General features: G+C 40.1%; 2 gene segments (V, D, J or C); both read left to right on the top strand.

The window, feature by feature from the left end:
* Positions 1-2,009: 2,009 nt before the first annotated feature.
* On the top strand, positions 2,010-8,055 carry LOC140483980 (Ig heavy chain V region-like). The segment is given in 3 exon segments: positions 2,010-2,111; positions 2,240-2,623; positions 7,965-8,055. Coding segments are annotated over 2 exon segments (426 nt in total).
* Positions 3,721-23,981, top strand: LOC140483979 (Ig heavy chain C region, membrane-bound form-like). The segment is given in 7 exon segments: positions 3,721-3,811; positions 13,849-14,154; positions 17,223-17,528; positions 19,453-19,761; positions 20,218-20,547; positions 23,373-23,500; positions 23,640-23,981. Coding segments are annotated over 7 exon segments (1,407 nt in total).
* The last annotated feature ends 929 nt before the right edge of the window (positions 23,982-24,910 follow it).

Below are 24,910 nucleotides of genomic sequence, written 5' to 3'. Positions count from 1 at the left end.
AAAATCCCACATTGCAGTCACATTTGTTATCATCCCAAAGTAAATTAACAAACTTGAATTGGTTCAAACTCACATCACTTGTTACACCATTCTCTGATTCATGCATCTCATTAAAACTGAGTGTAACAGCGAATGTTTACTGATTTTTATGAGTTATCTGCCCCTGTCAGAGCTATCAGTGAGCAGAGACATGTACTGTTTATAACCTACATCTGTGGTAATGATTATTTTAATACTCTCTAATTTAACCAAACATTCCTGATGTACCCAGACTGTTAGATATGGATGTATGGACTGTCTTGTTCTAGTTCATTAGATGCTCTTTCAAAAGTTTACCTAGATGTTATGTATCACTGCCAACTCATTTTTTGTTTCTCAGGCACACAGCTTTCCTTTAGTATGTGTGAGAAACAAAGCCCACTCACTTCAATAATTTCAGTCCGAGACAAGATCTGAATCAGTAGTGTCATTTATTTTACACTTGCAAGTGGGTGTGATGTCCAGTGCCTATAAAGTAGAGGACATACACACACCAAATTCAATTCATACACAACATTTATATGATTTGATGTCTATTGTTTTACACTGCTCCCTCCCCTGTTTACGTCCTCCACTTCCCTAAGACCGGTCCCCATTACTCCTGTTTATCTCTTGCCTTATCCGGCCTTGTCTGTGACAAAATGCTTATTCCTGGCCTCACAAGGCTGTTTGACCTCATCCTGCTGTAGGTCATTGTTTGGCATATTCTTTCTTCATCATTATCCATCCCCTTCAGCTGTGCCTTTCCCGAGGCCGTTCTGATCCCTATGACCCTTTTAATTGGGGTTTGTTCCTGTGTTTTTGTAAAAGTGGGAAGCACATGTTTATACCTACTGTTTGTACAGGCGTATCTAGCTTAACTTCATCCCCTCACAACATCTTATCTACTTGCCCATAATGTCTACCTCCTGACATACGGTTTTAGCTAATACAAAAACAATTATATATTTCCTCCACATCGTTTCCATTCTTGTTGACTCAGCTCGTGGCTAAAACAATTACACACTGGTGTGAGTTCATTTTACTTTGTAAAATGGAATTGCAGAATTGCAGAAGTAACATTAATTTACCTATATCCCACAGTATGCATTTCAGGGTCGGAGCAATTTGAAAAAAAAGATGCAGGGAGAGACATTCTGCAATGTAAGGAGGTGCTTCTAATCTCCGAGTCCAAACTGTTTAGTGACATACACTCACATTCTGAACATAATCACTTTAGACATGCACCATATTAGGTTGCCTAAACTGAATTTAGAAACGCAGATTAGAAATGGTATCTTATTTTGTAAAGTGTGAGAGAGAGAGACTTTGAGTGACAGCAAAAATAAAGTCACAAATTTTGTTGATTAATACTATTATTGAAGTTCTTTTTAGCTTTATCTGCTTGTGGTGGAATGAAGAATTAAAGGGAGTTAACTTCGAATTGAATATTCTAAATTTAATCACTTTGGACACGCTCTGTGTTCAGTTGTCTAAATTGAATTTTGAAATGTTTAGTATGAATTACATGTTATTTTGTAGTGGGACAGGGACTGGCAGTGTCCTGGGAAAACAAGCTCAATTGTTTCACTAGCTGGTAATATGTTTGAACTTTGATTTTAGTTTTATCTGCTTGTGAATGAATGTAGAAATAAAGGGAGCTAACATCCGAATGAATTTGTTTTTTTAAAAACAAAATACTTGCAACTATCATGTGAAACAGACCTGAAGCTACTCAATTTTACTTCCACCATTTAAATAAAAACACTCCCAAAGAAGCTATTCAGCAAAATAAATATCCCAAGATGGGTATATGTCCATGTTTAAGCGTAACCTCGTAAATACATGATCCCATGTGTTCGGGCTGTACAAGCTGAGACCAGGATCCAGTCTGAGCCTCCAGCAGGAAACCAACAGGCGGAAGCTGTAAGCCTGCCCTTTCCGATGGCCATATAAATCCTGGGCACTAGACCGTAATTCAACACTCCTGGGTCGACTCTGTTTAGAAAGATCTTGACAGAACCGCTTCCCACAAGTTATCAGAATGATTGTGTCGACAATTTTTCTCAGTTTATTCCTTACTTTCTTATCATGTGAGTGTTTTTTGTTCAAGTCTGTCTTTGTCACTGTCTCAATGTTCGTCTACCGCAGGAATGTAAAAGACTCAGCCATCATTTAATCTGTATTAATGCTCCTGGTTTATTTGTTTTCTTTTTTAAAGGTGTCCAGTCGGAGATTGTTTTGACTCAGCCAGAGGCAGAGACTGGCCGTCCCGCAGGCAGCCTGAAACTGACCTGTAAAACCAGCGGCTTCGATCTTAGCAGCTACTACATGAGCTGGGTCCGACAGGTTCCCGGACAGGGTCTGGAGTGGCTGGTTACCTACTATAGTTCATCCAGCAGTTACTATGCACCAGCGATTAAGAATCGATTTACTGCGTCCAAAGACAATTCAAACAACATTTTCGCGTTGGACATGGGGAACCTGAAGATCGAAGACACCGCCATCTATTACTGTGCAGGAGACCACAGCGAGAGGAACCAGGGCTGCACCCATTCAAAAACAGCTCGACGGAACAGTTTGTCAATTCCATCATAAACTGACGGTCAGTACGAGTTTTAAATGCAATTATACCAACTGCGATCTGAAGCAGACCTCAGGCTGCCTCTTACAAAACTATCAAAGAGGGAATGTATCATTTAAACTAGCAAACTGGTGACACAATTGGACAATGTTTTGGGCATGTCGTATGCACTGCTAACACTTCCATCAATTAAATGCTCGGACAAAATGTTAGTTTTAATATATCTAACAGCTCAGGAAATCACTGCTAATTGTTATGTCAACTATGGCATTAATTCAAAACATGATCAGTACTAAATGGCTCTTTCAAATGAAAATTGAGACCTAGAGTAAAGAACAGAGAATGAGTGTGCTGGTCTACATCATTGTGATACTACAGTGGGTCACAGTGTTGTACACAGCGACATCCTCATACAATAACCACTGACAAGTGATTATCTCAAATTGGTGATTTCTACCATGGCAGGAGCGAGAAATAATGTGAGATGCAATTTAAACACAATCCAGTCGTGTTAGTTTGTACAAATGTATAATTTTTTTCTACCTTTTTCGTGTTGATTGTCAAGTTTAATGCAGACCAAACCTGGAAAAGTATTCCAAGCTTTCAAAGTACAATGAAGAGAAAAAGCTGAAATAATGCACCAAATCATTCTTAGAGGAGTCTGAATCACTGCTTTCCAGGAAGTGAAGAAATTATCTGCATTTTACAGTTTACAGTCTGTCATAGTATTTGACACAACGTGTCTCACAGTGATATAACTGGGGTGACACTGCAATTATGATCATTACAAAAACCTATTCAGCCTCGATTGTTTGAAACTAGTCAGTGATTACTTCTACAAACCGCCTTAACCTGCAGTGCAGTATTAATTCTGTGGGGTTTAATGCCAGTATCACTATTTAATTTGTAAAAGTGTTGGGTAATTATCGATACACCATTTGTGGATTTTGAGAATCAGCTCATGTGTTACTCTGTGAAGTATAAAACAGTATTAAAATTTATCAAGAATGATCAGAACTCACTAGCGCAATTATGTGATGAAGATTTATTGTGACTTTATTTTGCCTGTGGTTCTGAAAATTTAAAATGATAGTAGAATTTTGATTTGTTTTATGCAGAGCTAGTTATTGTGTGACCCAGTCCAGAGAATGTAACACTGTGACTATCTTGGTTACTGGGGCCAAGGGACCATGGTGACAGTGACTTCAGGTAAGAACTATGAACTTTCTTAGTGACTTTTTAAAAACTTTCTATTCATGTGACTAATTTCTGAATTAAATGAAACTCAGATTCTGTGCTGAGTTTGGTTTGGTTCGGATTGATTTTTGTTCAGACTGATTATAGACTTCAGTTAAGGCTCAGCAAATAGCTAAAATGGTGATGATGGAGTCAGTTGCTCTGTGTATCTCTTTTTTTGATCAGATGGGCATTCTGTGTGGCTGGGTTACTTGAAACACTAATGTCTCTTACATAGTCAGCTATAAATAATGTTTAATGTCAGTGACACCCTGACTGTGAGTTTTATTGTCAACAACAAACGCTAAGAATTCAAAGATGTTTGAGATATTACCAAACATGATTAAAATATGCTAAAACATCATTATTCATTTCTTGAATATATGTTCTTACCATGATTATATTTTCTCATTTATTTTGTTGATGACAAGCAGGTTAGAAACTGTCATAAAATGTTCTTGCGGTGCGATATTGCAATTTGTTGATTAGATTCTGAGTTTGTTTTACTTGATTCTGTTGAATTGAGTTGATTGGATTTTGGCTTTGTTTTTACTTGGTTTTGTTGAAGTGTGTTGATTGGTTTTTGAAATTGTTTTATTTGATTCTGTTGAATTGAATTGGTTGGATTCTGATTATGTTTCATTCAAATATGTTGTTTTGAGTTGATTGGATTCTGATTTTATTTTCCTTGATTCTGTTGAATTGAGTTGATTGAATTCTGATTCAGTTTGTGGAATTGATCAGCATTTTCATGCTTTCTGTAATTGGTGTTTTCTTTCTGGTGAGGAGATTGTCTCTCTGGATTACTGTTCATTACCAATATTTGTGAAGTTCTGTTGTTTTTCATGAACCATTTCTGCATTTGTTCAACTTATATGACACATTTTTCTCTGCTTGATTGAAAACATTACATCCATTTGTAACGGTTTGAAAACCAACTTAAGGCAGAAACCCGGAAGTGTGAGAAATGAAAAAAATAAGTTTTTAATGCATTGAATTTTTTAAAAAAAACTCAGTTCTAATTGTAAACTAACTGAATTTTGTTTTGAGTAGCCTCATTCAAAATAAAATTTGGGACTAAAATCTGAAACTGCAGAATTGAACAGATTACGTAATTGAAACTAACTTCAAATTATAATGTGGCAATATTTGTCCATTCAGTAATTTTGTTTTGACCATGAAGTGATTAATCAATATATGCCTTCAACCGCTCTACTGTGTGCTGCACAGGATTGTCATGATCAAGAAGGGTGTGCAGGTTGGAAATAAATTGAACTGTTGCCAGAAACATTACAGCTTTAAGTGTTAAGTCCCCTCACAAACAAGGTTGCTGTTATGACTTGTTATTTCTATTCAATTTAATCATTAGTTTGCTTGATTCTGAGCAGCTTTGTTAGACTTCAATTTGTTTTTTTTGTGTGAGGTTGCAGCATGTTCTTGGTTCTGTTGAAAATGTTTGCAGGGCCAGTTCTGCTGCAAACACACCATGTTGTGATCTGGTGATCGTTCATCTGTTGAGGAAGGACTGTGCTTGGGTAACATTAAATGTGTTATATTTGGGAAACCGTTTCTGGTTTCTACATTGTTTTGCAATGTTGACACGGTTGGTGACAGTGAACCGCTCCAGGTTCCTCATTCAATGCAATCAGCATGCGAGTTGAAATTTCATAAAGCCTATTATTAAGTGAAAGGCAAATCGCAAAGGTTTTAGAAATGAAGGGAAAACAGATACCTTCGGGCACCATTTTTACTTAAAAGTAATAATTAAGGATTAATCTAATCCATGCTTTCCAATCCAAATTCAGAACTCCACTATCTTGTTCAATCACAAGGTCTGTCTTTAAACAGTTTACAAGTCATAGAGAAATATAAATAGCATTTCAAAAATCTAATGTTCTAATAGTTCTTGCTCTTGAGCAAAAATGCCTTGACTGTGTTATAATTGATCAAGAAATACCTTTCAATTCCGCTGTACACTACATATATATTTTTCTGACTGGAAAAGATCATTGGCAAAGACCATTTGAAAATTCTGCTCAATTCTATGAAGAACAGATCAGTCTCACTGCTTTGATCAGTTTCATACGTAACTTGAGTTAATTCATTGTTATGTCCCTGATTAAACTGGATTTGCAGGATAAAAATAAAACATTAACTGAATTATTTAATCTGCACAGTGCTTTGTGTTCCCAATCTGTGCATTTTAAATAAATAGTTACATTTTACAAAAAAATATCAACTGAAGACTCCTTCTTTCGGAAACAACTGCTATAGTGAATTATGTGACCAAGGACAAATTTTGAATTAATTAAAATAATCCATTCATGAACTTGCAGGGCAGCATGGTGGCTCAGTGGTTGGCACTGCTGCCTCACAGCGTCAGGATCCCAAATTCGATTCCACCCTCTGGTGACTGCCTGTGTAGAGTTTGCACATTCTCCCTGTGTCTGCGTGGGTTTCCTTCGGGCGCTCTGGTTTCCTACCACAGTCCAAAAGATGGGCAGGTCAGGTGATTTGTGCAATTTAGCACAGCCGTAGTGTTCAGGGATGTCTAGGTTAGAGTGCATTAGTCAGGGGTAAATATAAATTATGGGGAATGGGTCTGGTTGGGCTACTTACTGTTCAGAGGGTCATTGTGGAATTATTGGGCCAAATGGCCTGTTTCCATACTGTAGGAACTCTACTCTTAAAACCATGGGAGTACCTGCTGCAAATATAGAGAATTCATTTTACATCGATGTGTTCAGACGTATGCAGAGTTCACAAATTTGCAGAAGACATGAACTAGAGGATAACGGAGCACATTGTTTATTCAGACACTGAAAATAGAGTAATATTTATTTTAATTAATATACTTGACCGATTTATTGCCATGTAGCGATCCAAAGGTATCTGCTCACATTTGTTAAGTGTGACAATCGTTTAGATTAGATTTCCTGCAGTATGTATCGGGCCATTTGGCCCAACAAGTCCACACCGACTGTCTGAAGAGTAACCCACCCAGACCCATTCCCCTACCCTATATTTACCCCTGACTAATGCACCTAACACTATGGACAATATAGCATGACCAGTTCACCTGACATGCACATCTTTGGATTGTGGGATGAAACCCACACAGACACAGGGGAGATTGTGTAAACTCCACATCGGCAGTCACCCAAGGCTGGAACCGAGCCTGGGTACCTGGATCTGTGAGGCAGCAGTGCCCACATTTACTTAGACATCCGTTAAAGCGGGCAACTCCAGACAGAAGCATGTTTTCAATTCATACCTTTTTAAACATTTCGTTCATTAAAAGCAGTAAACAAGAAAATGACCTTGCCCTGATTCCTTCAACAGAAATGCTTTCCACACTGGAATGCAGTATTGACTTTATGCAGTGCATGCAAAATCTCCCCAGTTCAAGGAACGTTTTAAGAATATGTAAAAATAATTTAGAGAATAATCCATTGCCTCCGGATCTGTGCTTTAATTGGCGATATTTCCCACCTCACTCATTTTATTAAATACAATGACTTATTAAGTTTATTAACTCAGTGGTTATTTATGTTCATTATGAACACATTCTCGTTCACATTAATCCACTGGTTAGTTCCTCTGATGAATGTTCAAGTACAGTGAATATATTTGACGTGAGGAGTTGAGCAATGTATCCTCTAGGATTAAGTCTGTTGTACAGTTTATTTCAGTGCTATCTCTGATTAACTTGTCAACGGTCCTGACCATTTGTAAATTGTCCAGTTCGGATCCCTGAATCTCAGACAGTTCAATTTCATCTCGCGCTTCAAAACCATTTTTATCGGCCAGAAATACAATATTCGATTAGGTGCCTCAGAATTGAGAGCCCTGACCATGTTGTTCCAATCAGAACGAACGTTTCAGGAACAAAAGGCAGACAGCAAGAGTTTTGAAATTGGTTGTTGGCAACAAGAGATATTTGACTGAGCGATGCAGATGGAAATATGCTGTATATTTTCATTGTGCCTCAGTTATGCAGGACATGTTTCATGGCACAATGTAGAATCAGAATTTTTTGCATCTTATTATTTGAAAACCTATTATCAGCTTTTAATGTCACTGGCAACGGTCATATTACACTTCAAAACATTTTAATCTTTTTCAGACTAAGTAGACCATCTGGTGCAGCAACATTCACAGGGGAAAGAGGAAGGGAGTTCGAGGTTGGAATCCAGTGACAGTGAATTGATGGCAATGCAATTCCTAGTTTTATTCCTCTGTAATTCCCATAGAGTTTGCACAATTTGGAGCTGCTGTCAAAGTATTCTTGGATAAATGTTGAAATGTTACTTTCATTGTACAAACATTCTGGAACAATTCCTGGTTGTTGGAAGGTGTTAATAACTAACATGGTTTATGTACTGTCAAAACAGGTGGGCTGTGTTCTCTGTGATAGTGTCGAGCTCATTGTGTTCAGGTCTGTTGTGATGTTGTAGTAGTGTCCCTGATTCTGTGCCAGGTGGCCTGTGTTCACTTACAACCTGTTAGAGAGGTATGTAACACCATCTCTTATAAGGTTACTTCAGTGCAAGAAAGCAGATTGAGATGTTTGGGTGTTTGTTGGAATTCCACTCACAGAGGCCAGTGAAATCTATTCAATCGCTGTCCTGACTTGTGTCTCTTAGATATTAAACAGAATTTTGGCAGTTAGCAGCTTTTTCCAGATCAATATTTGTTCACAAGCGTTTGGGCATCGCTAGATGGTGTTAATGGAGTAAGTGCTCACTTTATATTAAACCAGTGCTGTAGCTGAATTTGATTGTTTAGTACGGTGGGGTTCCGCTGAATCCAACACTTGCAGCAGATGGAGATAGCTTTTCAGTTGGTCTTCAATTGCTATCTCCGACCATCCAGTACCTCTGCTAAGAATCCTTTTTCCAACAGGAGCAAGTCAACGTAATCGCTGTTTATCTCAACAGGTGTGAGCTCTTGTGCCAAAAACATGAAAACAATTTGGTGAAGAGGGGGTCTCTGGATGCGAAAGGTTAACCTTGCCTTCTCTCCACAGGAGCTGCTAGACCTGCTGAGTTTCTTCAGAAATTTCTGTCTTTTATTTTGGTTTTCTAGCATTTAAAGTTTGTTGTTTCATTGAAAAAAGTTCTGTTCGATTAAACACGTTCTTCAGAGAAAAGATGCATTTGAACAAATTGCAAATGTTCAGAGATATTAAATATCAGAGAATCATTGAATTTGAGCGCCCTGATCTCGAGCTGGAGTTTCACAAGAAACTATTATGAAGTAACAACCCACTCCAGAGTGCAGTGGCTGCTGTAATTGGGTGGAAGTTATTTTGATCACTCAAATAGAGAATGTCAATGATCTCGTTCCAAATAATCAACAGAAGTTTTTTTAAAGCATGTGTGAAACAATTAATTTGTTGAAATATTTTAATAAAAAGTGTTCACCGCCAGTGCTAGCTTAACGAATGACACAATGATAGGAAGGTAGGAGCAAGAGGAGGGCACTCAGCCCCTCGAGCTGTTCCACCACTTACTTAGATCATGGAGCGTCTGTGAGCTAAATCCGCAGGTCTCCCTTTGGCTAAAACTCTTTAACACCTTTGATTAACAAGCAAAAACTATCCCAGATTTACTGATTCAGTAAACAAAGGGAGACACCATTTCTGAAAGACATTCCTGTGAGTACTGTGAAACAATGAGGCTGGAATTAATTGCTCATGAAAGTAAACTTTAAATCTCTGACTATTTCCAACTGAAACATCCCAATCATCATATTTCATTAATTTAACACTATACTTCCCTGGAATAAAGAAATATAATGTGTGATTGCCTTGCTAAAAATGAGGGATGCTTGATTCCAATTATATGATTAAGAAATAGCTCTGTTCCTTCAGTGAAAACACAGTCAAATCACACAAAAGGAAACCATGTCATCTTGTGTAGACACACAAATGCCTCAAATAATTTACAATTCTTCCAGTGGTTGTTTGAATCTCTAGACCGGTGTGGAAGTGTCAGACTTTTTATATTGCCTTGAGAAACCAGTTGTCATCAGTCTATTTGAATTGCTGAAGTTTGTGTGGTATTAGCACATTCACAGCGCTGGTAGGAATTGAGTCCCATGGCTGTGATTGAGGAAGAGGAAACTGGCAGGGAAATAGTTGAGAGTCAAGTTGAAGTCTGATTTGGAGGAAAGCTTTCAGGAGAAGCATTTACATACATGTGCGCCCTTATCCTCAAGGGTCACAATTTTGGAACATGCTGCCGAAGGGACATGACACCATGCAAAATGGAAGCTGAAGAAGGCACCTTGACCCCTCTAGAAGGCTATTCCATTCATGGGATCATCATTAATCTTGCTGCTTACCAATCGTAACAACACTCGATAACATTGAACCTGATTGTTTACTATTCAGCAAAAGAATGGTGAACCTTTGGAATTCTCCACCACAGAAATTGATTGAGGACAAAACATTAAATGATTTCAATAAGGAGATAGATTCCTTCAAAGCTTTAAAAAATGCTACAGATATGTGGGAGAAAGGGAAACAGGCTACAATATTGGTCGAAAGCCATGAAAACATTGAATGGGACATCGTTTGTAGGTTTGTAAGTTTGCATGTAATGCCAACATTGGTGGTATAATTGGCAGTGAAAGTTATCTAAACGTACAATGAGATCTTGATCAGCTGGGCCAATGGGCTGAGGAGTGGCAGAAGGAGCTTAATTTAAATGAACATGACGTGTTGCTTTTTGAGAAGATAAATCAGGTCACAACTTACAGAGTTAATGGTAGGGCACTGGATAGTGATGTTGAACCCTGAGGAACCTGAGGGTTCAGACTCATAGATTCTTGAAAGCGTTGTCTCAAGTACCTAGTGTGTCGAAGGTGTTTGGCACGTGTACCTTCATTGGTCAGCGCACTGAGGGCAGGAGTTAGGGCTTCATGTTGTAACTGTCAAAAACATTGGAATGAACTGCCAGAGGAAGTGGTAAATGCAGAGATAGATCCAACATTTAGAAGACATTTGAACAGCTACAGGAACAGGATAGGTCTGGATGGATATGGGCCAAAGGCAGGCAAGTGGAATTAGTTTAATTTGGGAACCCTGGTCAGCATGGATGAGCTGGACCAAAGGAACTGTTTCTGTGCTGTACGACTTTATGACTCTCTGACTTTATGTTGGAGTAGGCTCAAAGTTGGAAGGTGGTGAGCAAGTGAGGGGCTAGATTAGGCATGTGGGAGAGTTTGGGCTGGTAGGCTGTGAGGTGTTGGCTGGCTGCTGGGTAACCTTGCATGCGCTCTGTCTGGCAAGGTGGCATCAAGGTAAATGGTAATGGTCACAGGATAATTTGTTCGAATTGTGCTTGGTAGGTGAGGGGTAGTTTGAGCTGAAATGCAGGAGGTCTGTCTTTGCCAGGCAGGTTTATGGAGAGGTGGGCAGGATGCCAGGCTGGTTCGTGTAGCGGTGGGCAGAGTGCCAGGATGTTTCAGGGTGGAAGGTCACTGTAATGAAGTGACAGGTGGACGTGTTGTCAAAATGCAAAGCTCGGAGTCTGGCAAAATGGTAGTTTGTAAAGCACAGATGCGAAAGGAGCTAGGATGCAATGTGCACAGGTTGACTTGGGTAAGATGAGAGGTCAGTGATCAAGGGCTGAGGTCATGTCTTGGGTAGTGGGCTTTTGTCAGAGGTTGTGAAAATGATGGTGCCAGGTCCAGTCAGGGCCAGATTCACCATGGGCCAGGTGCAGGGCAGCAGGAGTGTAAATGAGTGAAAGGAATTGAGATCATATGTCCATCTGGAATATAGAATATAGAGCATTACAGTGCAATACAGGCCCTTCAGCCCTCAATGTTGTGCTGACCTGTGGAACCAATCTGAAGCCTATCTGTCCTACACTATTCCATTTTCATCCATATATTTATCCAATGACCTTTAAATGCCCTTAAAGTTGGCGAGTGTACTATTGTTGCAGGCAGTGCGCTCCATGCCCCTACTCCTCTCTGAGTAAAGAAACAACCTCTGACATCTATCATCTATGTCCTCTCCTGCTAGCCATCACTATTCAAGGAAAAAGACTTTCACTTTCCACCCTCTGTTTATCTTTTATGTCTCAATTAAGTCACCTCTCAATCTTCTTCTCTCAAACAAAAACAGCCTCAAGACCCTCATCCTTTCCTCATTAAACGTTCCCTCCATACCAGACAACATCCTGGTAAACCTCCTCTGATCTCTTCCAAAGCTTCCACATTCTCTCTATAATGTGGTGACCAGAACAGTGCACAATACTCCCAAGTGTGGCCACACCAGAATTTTGTACAGCTGCAGCCTAACCTCGTGGTTCTGAAACTCAGTCCCTCTATTGATGAAAGCCAACAGAAAGTATGCCTTCTAAATAACTCTTATCAAACTGTCTGGCAACTTTTAGGGATCTATGTACATGGACACCGAGATCTCTCTTCTCAGCTATACTACCAATATGGATTGCCTTGGATGTGTTTTGTGTGATAGGGGTTGTGTGTTCCGGGCATGAATGGGTAGGGTTTGTCAATGTGAGTGGAAATTTAGGTCCAGACAGAGTAAGTGCAGTGGTTAGTCTGAAAGATGAGGTTTGGTGGTGAACTGTGTGTCAATTTGATAGTTATTAAAGTTAAAGATTACCAGTTCATTTCTCAAATCATATTTACGTAAATACTCAGCTGTAACACTCCAAAGTCTCTGAACCTTAATGCTCCTCCATTTTTCAGAGGCCTCCAGAATTCAGATAATTGTAAATTAGATGTTTCAACTTCCAGACAATTGGCATGAGTTCAGCCGTGACAGCCCTCCTCTCAGTCCCAGTGCTCAGCTCCTGCCTGTGCTGCTGCTGCAGTGACCTTCCTCCCAGAGAGAACATTCTGCCTTGCATTGATAAGTGAGGAAGGCTCACTGGACCTGATTTCCATGTATGGGGACGGCAAACACGAGGGGACACAACTTTAAAGTGAGGGGAGATATGTATAAGACAGATGTCAGAGGTAGTTTCTTTACTCAATGAGTAGTAAGGGAATGGAATGCTTTGCCTGCAACGGTAATAGATTCGCCAAGATTAAGTCATCATTGGACAGGTTTGGATGCTGCCTGAACTGCTGTGCTCTTCCAGCACCACTAATCCAGAATCGGATTTCCAGCATCTGAAGTCATTGATTTTACCTAGGCATACAGATGTACATGGAATAGTGTAGGTGGGATGGACTTCAGATTCGTATGACATCGAGGGCCGAAGGGCCTGTATTGCACTGTAATGTTCTATGTTCTATGATTCACTCTGATTTCTCTCCGGGGGTACTGCCAGCGGTTGGGTATTTCCAGCAGCACGGTACCTAGTGGGACAGCACGCTGGTTCCGTGGTTAGCGCTGCTGCCTCACAGTGCTAGGGACTCGGGTTCCATTCCAGCCTCGGGTGACTGTCTGTGTGGAGTTGGCACTTTCTCCCCATGTCTGTGTGCGTTTCCTCCCACAGTCCAAAGATGTGCAAGCTGGGGGAATTGCAAATGTCGTGTTCAGTGATTGGGAGGTTCGGTGCATTAGTCAGGGTTAACTGTAGCATAATAGGGTAGGGGAATAGGTCTGGATGGGTTACTTTTCAGAGGGTGGGTGTGGACTTGTTGGGCCAAATGGCCTGTTTGCACACAGTGTAGAATTTCGATGAATCTGCATTTCCTTGGTTTGTATTTTGTGAAAGTTCTTTGCTCTTCACAGCAATCCAGTGAAAGTGTCAGTTGGTGAGATCTTCAAAGTTACTGGGGTGGGATCAGGATGTTCTTCTTCCTAAATTATACGGTAATGGTCAAGGTCAAGGGCATGTTTCTAAAGAAGGAACCAATGATCATGATCAGCAACTGGTAGGAAACAAAACTAAACTCCAGTTACGCTGTAGACTCAGTGGGAGCAGACTGGCAAACGTTTACAGCTGAGGATACGTTTGAGTAACTGATAAGGTCAAATGGACAGAAACTAACATGCTCAATTGGTCATTCTATTGTAGAGACACCATCTTCCCCCACGCTTTATGGCCTGGTCTCCTCCTGTCAGGAGCACGACACCGGTTCTGCGACCTTTGGTTGTTTGGCGATGGACTATTCCCCTGACGTCACCAAGGTAACCTGGAAGAAAGGTGGGGAGTTAATCACGACTGGATTGAAGACTTACCCATCAGTGAGAAACAAGAAGGGAACCTACACCCTGAGCAGCCAGTTAACCCTGCCCGGGTCAGCGGCAGATTGTTCCAGCAAAATCTACTGTGAGGTTCAACACAGCGGGTCACACAACATCAAAGAAATGCCATGTCCAGGTATGTGTTGTGGGAACTGAGATAAACAGAGCATTTGGGATTAATATGAAGAAGGCATTATTTATAACCGTTTTCACAGAATCACCTTATACAGCACAGGAACAAGGCCCTTTGATCCATCCAGTTCACCCCTATCAATAACAGCCACCTAACTATTCCAGTCTCATGTGCCAGCACATGATCCATTGCCTTGTGTGACTTGCCCTTGCAAGGATGCATCGCAATACTTCATACCTATTATGAGGGGCTCAGTCTCTACATGACTTATAGGTGCTGAGCTCCAGGCTAACACCACCCTCTGTTTGATTTTGTTTTCCCCTGAGATCCACTTGGAAGCTCCTGGCCTTCCCTTCTCTCTCCATCAAGGGGAAAGGTTTCATCCAGTTTACCCTGTCTGTGCCTAACATAATTCTAGACATCATGATAATCTTCTCCCTAATTCTCCTCTGCTCCAAGGAAAACCCCTGTCTATCTAAACTAGTTTCATAACTGAAACCCTCCAACCCAGGCAAGATCCTGGCAAATCTCATCAATACTGCCTTCAGTGTAATCACATTCCTTCGATAACATGCATACAACGCTTCAGTATGGCCTAACCAGTGTTCTATTAAGTTCCAGTATCATCTCCCTACTCTTCATTGTCAATGTCTCGGCTCATAAAAGCAAATATCCTCTCACCTTCTTAGCCTCTTTATCCAGACGACACAGTACTATAGGGGATCGGTGGGTACATGCACCAAAGATCCTCAGGCCTTTCCAGGGTTCCATCATTCAAAACGTCATACCTCACAGATTCTTCTGCCGAATTACATCACCTTACATTTATGCAGAATAATTTCCATTTGCAACTTCTCTTCAAATACAACCAACCCTTTTATATCCTCCTGCAATCTAAAGCCATTATGCTCATGACTTACCAACATGACAGTTTTCATTTCATCTGTGAATTCACTGGTTAATCCTCCTAAATTTGAGTCTTAATCATTAGTATGTAAGAGAAATAACAAGGAAATCAAACCAATCCCTCCAGAGCACCAGGAGACATAGATTTCCAGTCACGCAGACACCCGATGACTATTATCCCCTGCTCCCACCACTCAGCCAGTTCTCGATCCAATCTGTCAAATTAACTCAGATCCCATTGGCTCTGATTATTTCTATCATCTGGACATCGAGTTATCTTTCTGAAAACTACTATCAAATTCTTACACATGACTTCCTCTCAATAAAACCGTGCTGAAAATTGTTGATTTATCTTCCAAATGAAGATTAATTTCACTTCTCAATAGTTTCCCTCCCACTGAGATGAGCTTGACAGATCTGTGTTTTCATTATTTATACCTTCCTTCGTCCTGCATCACAGTGCAACGTTGGCTGATCTGCACTCACTTGGCACAACTGCTGTGGCCAGACAGGAATTCTAAATTATTGTCAGCGACCCAACTATTTCATCCTTTGCATCGCTCAACAGCTCGGTATACTTTTCATCTGCCCTGGAAATATAACCACTTTTCATTCAGCAAGACAACACAGAACATCACGTCATGTGTCCTAATTTCGGAAAACTACATCACAACACCCCTCCATGATTTTGTCCCCACATTGTCCCTCTTACTCGTGAACACTGGCACAACACGTTCGTTTTGACCACAAGCTAATCCTCCGGCTCCACTCCAATAATACACTTAATGAGCATTACTATTTCCAGAATAATTCTTTTATTATGAATTAGCGTGTAACTTTTAAAAATATTTTCCTTTATTTTGACTGCTATTATTTTCTCATGGTCCCTTTTGCTCTTCTAATTCCTGTCTTTCAAACTCCCCCTTGCACGTTCTGTACTCCATACTAATTCCGATTGTTTTGAGATTTCAGTATAGACCTGAAGCCTCCCTTGTTTCTCTTTATCTCCCCCTCCATGCCCTTTGGTGTCCAGAGCCCACTGCATTCTTGGTCCCAGGGAAATGTCCTCCCTGTGATTTTCTTATCTCTCTCTTAAATGTGTCACACTGCTCTGACTCAGATTTACCAATAAGTGTCAGCTTCCAGTCCACTCTGGTCAAGTCATTACCTGATCTTACTAAAATTGTCCTTCCCTTTTTCAGAACTTTGGGCCAATTTCTATTCCTTTGCAGTACAATCTGAAATCCAACTGATTTACGATGACTGTCTGCAAAGTGCTCCACCATTGAGGTTTTACCCACTGGGTCGACTTCATTCCCTAAAGTTAAGTCCAGATTCACCCCTCTCTTGCAAGGTCTGGATTAAAATTCTCAGTATTAAACACATACTTTGTTAAAATATTCTCCTGGGGGCATTTTCATAATTCTGCTCCCTCTAAATTTTTGACAAAATGAATATCCAAGCCTATGCTGAGGAAGTTAAAAACCTCTTTTCTCATTCCCCTATTTAATTTACATTTCTCTGAAATTTGCCCATGTATGTTCACTTGCTCTTTTGGACCTGTAGTAAGGTCTATCGCGCTCTCCCAGTAGTTACGTTTGCTGTATTTTGGTTTTGAAGTACTGTCCATTTGCCTTTGTTCGAGGAGGTATCAATGGTTTCATTTCTCTTTACAGCCTAAAATACTCTTGTCAGAATTGCGACAGAAGCAACATTCTGTACCGCACACCCCCAGCCCTCATCCTTTTCCATCTTTCCCTGTCTCGCCTGAAGGCACTAAATCCTGGAATATTGAATAGCCCACTCTTGCGCCGCTCTCAATATGTCTCCGTGATAGCAACCGCATCATTTCCTCATTTATGCCGGTAATTCATCTGCCTTGTTCATCAGACTCTGTCATTAAAACGAATACCATCCAACGTTGCTATCTCCCTTTTGATGTTACCGGCCTATAGTTTCTATGCCTCCTTGACTCCCTTGCTGTGTCCTATAATTTTAGCCTTTCACATTGTCCTGCTGATCTTTCTGTGTGGATCCCAGCTTCTCCAGCACTCTGCACAATTATGATTCTTGTATCCATTAACCACAAGAAACCTTGATATATGAGAACTGATTGTATTTGTTCTGAAATTCGTCAGATAATTTATGCAATGTGTTTCCTAAAGATCCTCTCCCACCAACCCTTCTCCTAACTGTGAGCTCCAGTGAAGAAATCGCAAGCAGCAAGTTTGCAACCGTCGTCTGTTCAATCATCGATTTCCATCCGAAGTCAATCTCCGTGAGTTGGTTGAAAAATGGCCGACCCTTGGATTCTGGCTTCTTCACGTCTCCCGTGTGTGAGGCAAATGGGAACTTCTCGGTGACGAGTCGGCTGATGGTCCCTTCTGGTGAATGGTTCAACAGCGCAGTCTATACCTGCCAGGTCACTCATGGAGAGAACATTCAAAGTAAAAACATCACCGCACTCCAAGGTAAGAGACACACACTGAGAGAGCTACAAATCATTCTAAACTCTGATGTGAATCAAACACGCTCATTTATCAGGCGTAGTAAACAGTACGGTACAGCTTCTCGTTTCCCAACATGCCACATATCGCATTTCAGTTTGAGTGTTACATTAGCATCGCTCATGACTCAACATTTTGGCAAGTCAGAAAAGCATGTTTCCTCTCTGTTGAAGATAGATATATAGACAGTGAGCTTTGTTAAATAGTTTATTGCCTGACCATGCTGGGAGAGGCGTTCAGAGGGCCGCTTCAAGGATAAGTTTGGGGGTGGAGGGGGGGATATTGGAGAGATATCTGATTGAAACATAGAAAATACTGAGAGACTGAGGTCGAGTGAACGTGGAATAGATGTTTTGACTGGTAGGCCAGACTAGGACCCAAGGGCACAGTCTCAGGGTCAAAGGGGCACCGTTTGGAACTGAGATGTGAGGAGAAATGTCTTCAGCCAGAGGGTGATGAGGCTGTGGAACTTGTTGCTGCAGAGGGCTGTGGAGGCCAGGCCATTGTGTATTCAAGACAGAGATAGATCGGCTCTTGTTTAGAGAAGACAGTAGAATAGCTGTAGCCCGAAACGTCGATTTTCCTGCTCGTCGGATGCTGCCTGACCTGCTGTGCTTTTCCAGCATCATTCTGATCTAAACTCTGGATTGGCCGTACAGCCTTATTCTGATCCTCTATCTTATGATGTTGTGGTCTCAAAAAGACGTGGTTAAAATATGCAGTGACCCTTAATTGAAAATAAATCAAAATGCGTTCAATGCTTCATTCCCTGCTCAGGAATGACCTGTTGGCCTTGGACATTGTACAACATCGATTTTTATCTGGTACTGAGCTCTTTAACTTCATTTATGGGATCAGACCACAGTCCAAGTGGGTATCACATCAACTGGGATAAACGTGATCTCTCTGAGCTTCTTTAAGATGCTCTCTGTAATTAGTGGATGAGGCAGGAGAATAAATTCTGGTAAGAACGGTCCAATAGGGATGAATGAACGAGGAACTCGAGACAGGCTGATTTAGCCTGGTTTGGGGTAGCAATGTTTACACAGTGAGTAGTGGATGTCTATAAAATTAGTGCACATTTCCATTGCGTTTGTAGATTAATTTAAGACGCTTTTGTTTGTTTTTTTCTCCCCTGCTCTATGAAGAAATTTAAAAATGCACCTTGGTAAATAAAGTGAAAGTACAGACCAGTTATGAACAAACTGAATGGAGGGAAAGACTTAAGGAGATGGGTGTCCTTCTCGATATCCAATGCTGTACTCAATGTCTTGTTTTCCGATCTACTCCAAACACAGCTCACGAGGAACAATGACATAAATTAGAGAATGACATCACACCAGTAAGGCAAAGTGTTTTTGATCACATTAAATATAATGAACAGAATTTCCATGGCTGTCACCGCTCCTGTAACACGTTAGAACTCTGCAAAGAGAATAATTATTATTTATTATAATTTGACTAAAATGTAGGATGTGATTTGGCAGTCAGCATGACCAGCAGCATTTGCACCTAAGGGTTATGAACATAGAAATGAACTCATTATGTTGAGATTACTCTTGTCACAAGTATCAATAGATGGTGTTAAGTGAGAGACAGACTCTGAAAGAAAGGTAATTCCATGGGTTACATGATGGTATCTTCGATTATTTTATTTTTTTTCAGGTTTCACTTGTTACAAAGCCAGTGTTCTTTAGGAGTAATTACACAGGGTATGTTATAGGTAATCACAAATCAAAATACATCAACAACAGTAAGCATCGTTTCAGCAATAGTTGGAGTTGCCATTTTGAAGGTGGTGTCTTCACCCTGTGAAGAAGTAATCTGAAGATTGACTGTTTGTATCATAAAGGGGCATTTTTCATTGACTTTGATTTTTGTTTCATAGAAGATACCGAGTGCCACTCTAACACAGTTAAAATCCTCCCACCGCCAGTAGAACAAGTCTTACTGGAGGCGACGGTGACGTTAACCTGCATTGTGTCCAATTTTCCTTCTGGAGTCAATATGACCTGGAAACAAGAAAAGAAGCCTCTGAAAACAGAGATTGCTGACCAGCCTGGACAGAATCCCAACAGCGTGATCAGCAAATTAGACATTTCTACTGAAGCCTGGCTGAGTGGCGTTATTTTTGAATGTGTGGTGTACCATCAGAATCTACCGACTCCGCGGAGAGACTCCATCCATAAGGAGAAAGGTGAGCGGTGAGATTAAAGCACAAAGGATCCCATGTGTAATCCAGATCCAGTTACATCAATGTCAGGCTGTGATTGGTAATGAACAAATACCATTGGGAGTATTAATGATGCATCTGAAGACAGGATAGCTAGGTAGCTGATTAAGAAAAAGATGGACCAAAGGATATTGTATTCTGATTCAGTCAGATAAAGTGGGAAGAAGCCTGGGTTGTGACGTCACCATCAGCAATGACAGTTGGACAGAATGTCCTTGTTGTGGGCTGGAAACATGGAGGCAACTTTCACATTAAACTCGACTTTTTTTTACTGGACAGAATGTGTACCATTCTGCTCCTTTAGTAAACGGAAGTGAATAAATCCCAAATTAAACATGGCATATTTTAATATTTAGTGAAATTGTGATTATTGGTTCAGCATTTTTTGGTTGATTTATATTTGTCTCAAATATTTTGCAGTGATTAATCCGCTGGAGCCATCAGTGTCGGTCCTCCTGCCACCAACAGAAGAAATCTCCGCTCAGAGGTTTCTCTCCCTCACCTGTTTAGTGAGAGGTTTCTCCCCCCGAGAGATCTTCGTCAAGTGGACAAACAATGACAAGCCGGTGAATCCCAGTAACTACAAGAACACTGAGGTGATGGCGGAGAGTGACAACATCTCCTTCTTCATGTACAGCCTGTTATCCATTACAGCGGAGGAGTGGGCCAGCGGTGCTTCTTACTCCTGTGTGGTGGGACATGAAGCGATTCCACTGAAGATCATCAACAGAACAGTCGATAAATCCAGCGGTAAACCAAGTTTTGTAAACATTTCGCTTGCACTGATGGACACTGTTAATTCATGTCAATAAAAATCTCAAAGTTGCATTTAATAATTCAACAGAAGTAATAGAAGTGTTTTTTTTTCCTCCAGTTGTGAGTTAAATACTGAATTAATTGTTTCCTACCCTGACTTCCATTCCATCTGTGTAGTTAAAGTGGATTATTAACAGGTCTAGGACAAGTGTCTTGTGCAGTTAATGTTCTCTGCTCAGATACACCCTGGGTCAGAGACAGAGTAAAGCTCACTCATTGCAGGATTCCGCCAAATACCTTATCCATCCTAAATCCCTCTGTGACAAAATCTGACAATGTCCATTTTATGTCAAGGGTAGACCACGAGTTATGACATTGGTGTTCTTGAATCCCCCGATTGGACACTCTGACAAAATTCATGTCAGTTTTAAACTGCCACATTGCACCAATTGGAAATGTAAATTTAAGACACGTAAAAATTAAATTTGATTGGAACATACCAATCGTAAATAGTGCAGAACAGTTTGAATGTAACCTTTGTTTCTGGGGAACTGCCAGGGATCTTGCACCAGCGCATGAGTTGACAGAATGTATCTTCACTTTCACACCAAAGAGAATCAACAGATAAGTTGTCGTGAAGCAGAGGGGAGGGGAACGATGAATGGTCTGTCCTCGTGCTCCCTGTGAAGAGTTTTCATGGAAGATGTCCTCTGTAATGTAACCCAGTTACTAACAGGAACAGTCAGTTTCTTGCTTACTGTCCAAAGATTTAACATTTCCATGCAAAATAATACCTTTGAAGCATGTTGGACATGCTTGGCTCTGTTAACAAATGTTTAACATTGATTCCCATAATCCAAAACTGGTGTTTGCATCGTCCCAGTTTGTATTCCATAGGTTTGTCTCAATTTTCTGGAGCACATGGGATCAATTCTGGTATTCGAATACCTGATATCATTTTGTTTCACATACAGAACACAAGTCGACATTTTCTAATACATATATTCAGAAATGTTATCTCTTGGGCAGTGGGGATTTGAACTCAAGACTTTTCTCTCAGAGACAGAAATTCTATCACTGCAACAGAAGTGTTGCTCATAAAACACTTATCTGTCCATGACAATGGGAAATGTTTCCTACAACACCAAGGTCAGATCTAATTATGGACAATCCATAAAAATTAGAACAATAAATTAGAATAATAAAAATTGCAGTCTGGTATAAGAGCAGATACAGAGAGATGATCACAAATACACTCGTAATGACACATATACGAGCTTTCACCTAAAGACACATATTTATGTGCACACTTAAATGTGCATATAGATAAGATGTCACACATGCATACTCACACAGAGGCACACATGCAAGTGGCACTTGAACACTCTCTAAGCTCATACAAAAACTCACATATACCGAATGAAAATCATTTGCACAAATGAACAGGGGTACTCACACATAACCATGAGAAACATAGACACACGGTAACACACAAATACATTTACATTCATACAGCACAATGCGTATAGACATACACACATGAACACAGATACAAATTCCAAAAAATATCCTCCCACTTGTCAACTCACACAGGCACGTAAGTGCACAGAGATAAATATTAATATCATAATTTTCCCATTTTCAGAATCACAAACATATAATGACAGAGGCAGCTTAATTAGTTATTTTTAAACCACATTGATCAGCATGGATACAATATCACATGTACACACAAATTCAGAGTCTCACATGCAGATACACAAGTGCATAGATCAACAAATAGAGGGGCGTTTATTAAATAAGGATAATGGGTACAAGCATCAGCAAGCATCCACAAACAATAACACAAACAATTTATCAGGAGATGGTTTAGGAAAGATTGCCACACAAGCAAACATCATCATATAAATATAAACATCCATCAAAGCATAACATTGCATGCTAACATTTATTAAGCATAAACATGAAAATAACCTAGTTGTAGGTAGGATCTGAAACGGACACATAAGCACACATTTTAGATAGCACTAATGAAAAGTGAACACTCACAAAGACATTACAAGATAAGCATAGGGGCAGCAACGAAGTGGAATATTAGCATAAAGATGCTTACAGAATGTAAAAAGACCAAAATTTAGGTGCACAAACACATGAGCACACCAGCAGTAAAGGAACAGGAATATGTTTATTCACGCACAGACTCCAACATGGGCAAGAGTGAAGTAAGAGACTCTCATAACCACATACACAAACATTAAAGGAAAATCAAACACACCAAGCAGTTGATCAAATAAATTAAGGGACACATGTACAAACACTTATTCCGAAATGTACAGATCCTACAAACAAAAATATGAAGCAATGTCCTGACTGTGATGTCACTTATATTCATGATTTGCCAAACAATTGGTCACCAATACATAAAGATGAGAACCACATTTGAACTTTTATTCAGTGATGGCCACAATTTTCAACTAAAGTGCTGTCACAGCCTATATTTAAAATGTAATGATTCAATTAAAATAATCATTAGTTATCAGCATTCCTCAAATAATAATATCCTTAAATAATAGATTGAAAGAAAAATAATTTAAAACGTTCTGACATGGACAATGAAGAAAGAACATGTGCAGTTAGTATTTGTAATTTCTTGCTGAGAGTCAATAATGCACTAATAGATACAGATAAGAGTCACACTTGAGAAATACCTGACTGCTTTATGAAGATGTAATGCTCTCTAATTACATGACTTGGATGCAGATAGATCGATCTGGATCAATAAACAATCTAAATAGTTTCTCTCGGCTTTATATTCATAGATTCAATAGATCGCACTTGGATTGAAGACTATGAGGATGATAACAGCAACATCTGGACAACTGCTTCCACGTTCATCACCTTGTTTTTCCTGAGTATTTTCTACAGCGCTGCCGTCACTCTGGTGAAGGTGAGAATAATCACATCTTTCTCATGCCAAGCAGCCCAATATGTTTTGTGAAATGTCTAAGTGTGCCATTGAATAAACATTAAATCTGAACGTCCCTGATCATAAATATCTGCGTCATTGCTTTATCTCTCTTTTCCAGGTTAAGTGAATGAATTGTGGACCCCCTTGATTTTCCTGATCTGCTTATCAAGGTCTCTGAATTCCCAATCTACAATCTGTCCTGTTGCTGACTCTAACAGTGAGATTACTTCAGTTTATCAGCGTGTAACTGAGACAATTATTGATGGATTTTCCTTTTTACTTTGATATCTTTGAGATGGTTGTGGTTGGAAGAATTTGTACCTTCCCAGTTGTTTGAAGCCCATTTGTTTTGCTTTTATTAGTTCCTTACTCAGAATGGTTACCTACCCTTTCTGATGAGCCTTAGTACTCCCTTTCTTGTGACTGTTACTGATGTAACCCTTTCTGATGAGCCTGAGTACTCCCTTTCTTGTGACTGTTACTGATGTAACCCTTTCTGATGAGCCTTTGTACTCCCTTTCTTGTGACTGTTACTGATGTAACCCTTTCTGATGGGCCTTAGTACTCCCATTCTTGTGACTGTTACTGATGTAACCCTTTCTGATGAGCCTTAGTCCTCTTATTCTTGTGACTGTTACTGATGTAACCCTTTCTGATGAGCCTTTGTACTCCCATTCTTGTGACTGTTACTGATGTAACCCTTTCTGATGAGCCTTCGTACTCCCATTCTTGTGACTGTTACTGATGTAACCCTTTCTGATGAGCCTTTGTATTCCCTTTCTTGTGACTGTTACTGATGTAACCCTTTCTGATGAGCCTTTGTATTCCCTTTCTTGTGACTGTTACTGATGTAACCCTTTCTGATGAGCCTTTGTATTCCCTTTCTTGTGACTGTTACTGATGTACAGAAAATTCCCAGCTCACAGCGCATGTGTTCTTATCTCAATGTGGCATCCAGCCATTATATTCACTTCTGTTAGCTTTTACATCAACTTTTTGGATAAAAATGCTTTCTGAAATTGTTAATAAATCTCGAATGAATATGCACCAACCTTGAGTTTACTTAATTCTTTCTTCAAGGCCAGTCAGTAATAATACATTTTCCCACATCCTACTCCTTTCCCAGCCAAATGCTTTCACTTGTTCTGTTTGGTTGTGTTTTATCCAGTCATTTAGTTTAATGCTGCGCTACCATGCAGCCCACTAATGTAAATACATCTATCACACGATATGCCTGATGGAACACCCCAGAGGCAGAATGATTAGAGAACATTTCCTCTTATGCACAAAGGGTCACGACCTCGGGTCACGTAATGATAATTTTATTGGCTCCACCAGAAGCCGATAAAAGGCAGGCAAAGGAGTTTGAAAGTTTACTCTACACTGTCT

This window comes from Chiloscyllium punctatum, chromosome 12 (assembly GCF_047496795.1).
Source record: "Chiloscyllium punctatum isolate Juve2018m chromosome 12, sChiPun1.3, whole genome shotgun sequence".
NCBI lineage: Eukaryota > Metazoa > Chordata > Chondrichthyes > Orectolobiformes > Hemiscylliidae > Chiloscyllium > Chiloscyllium punctatum.
This window is presented reverse-complemented; position numbering and strand designations above follow the sequence as displayed.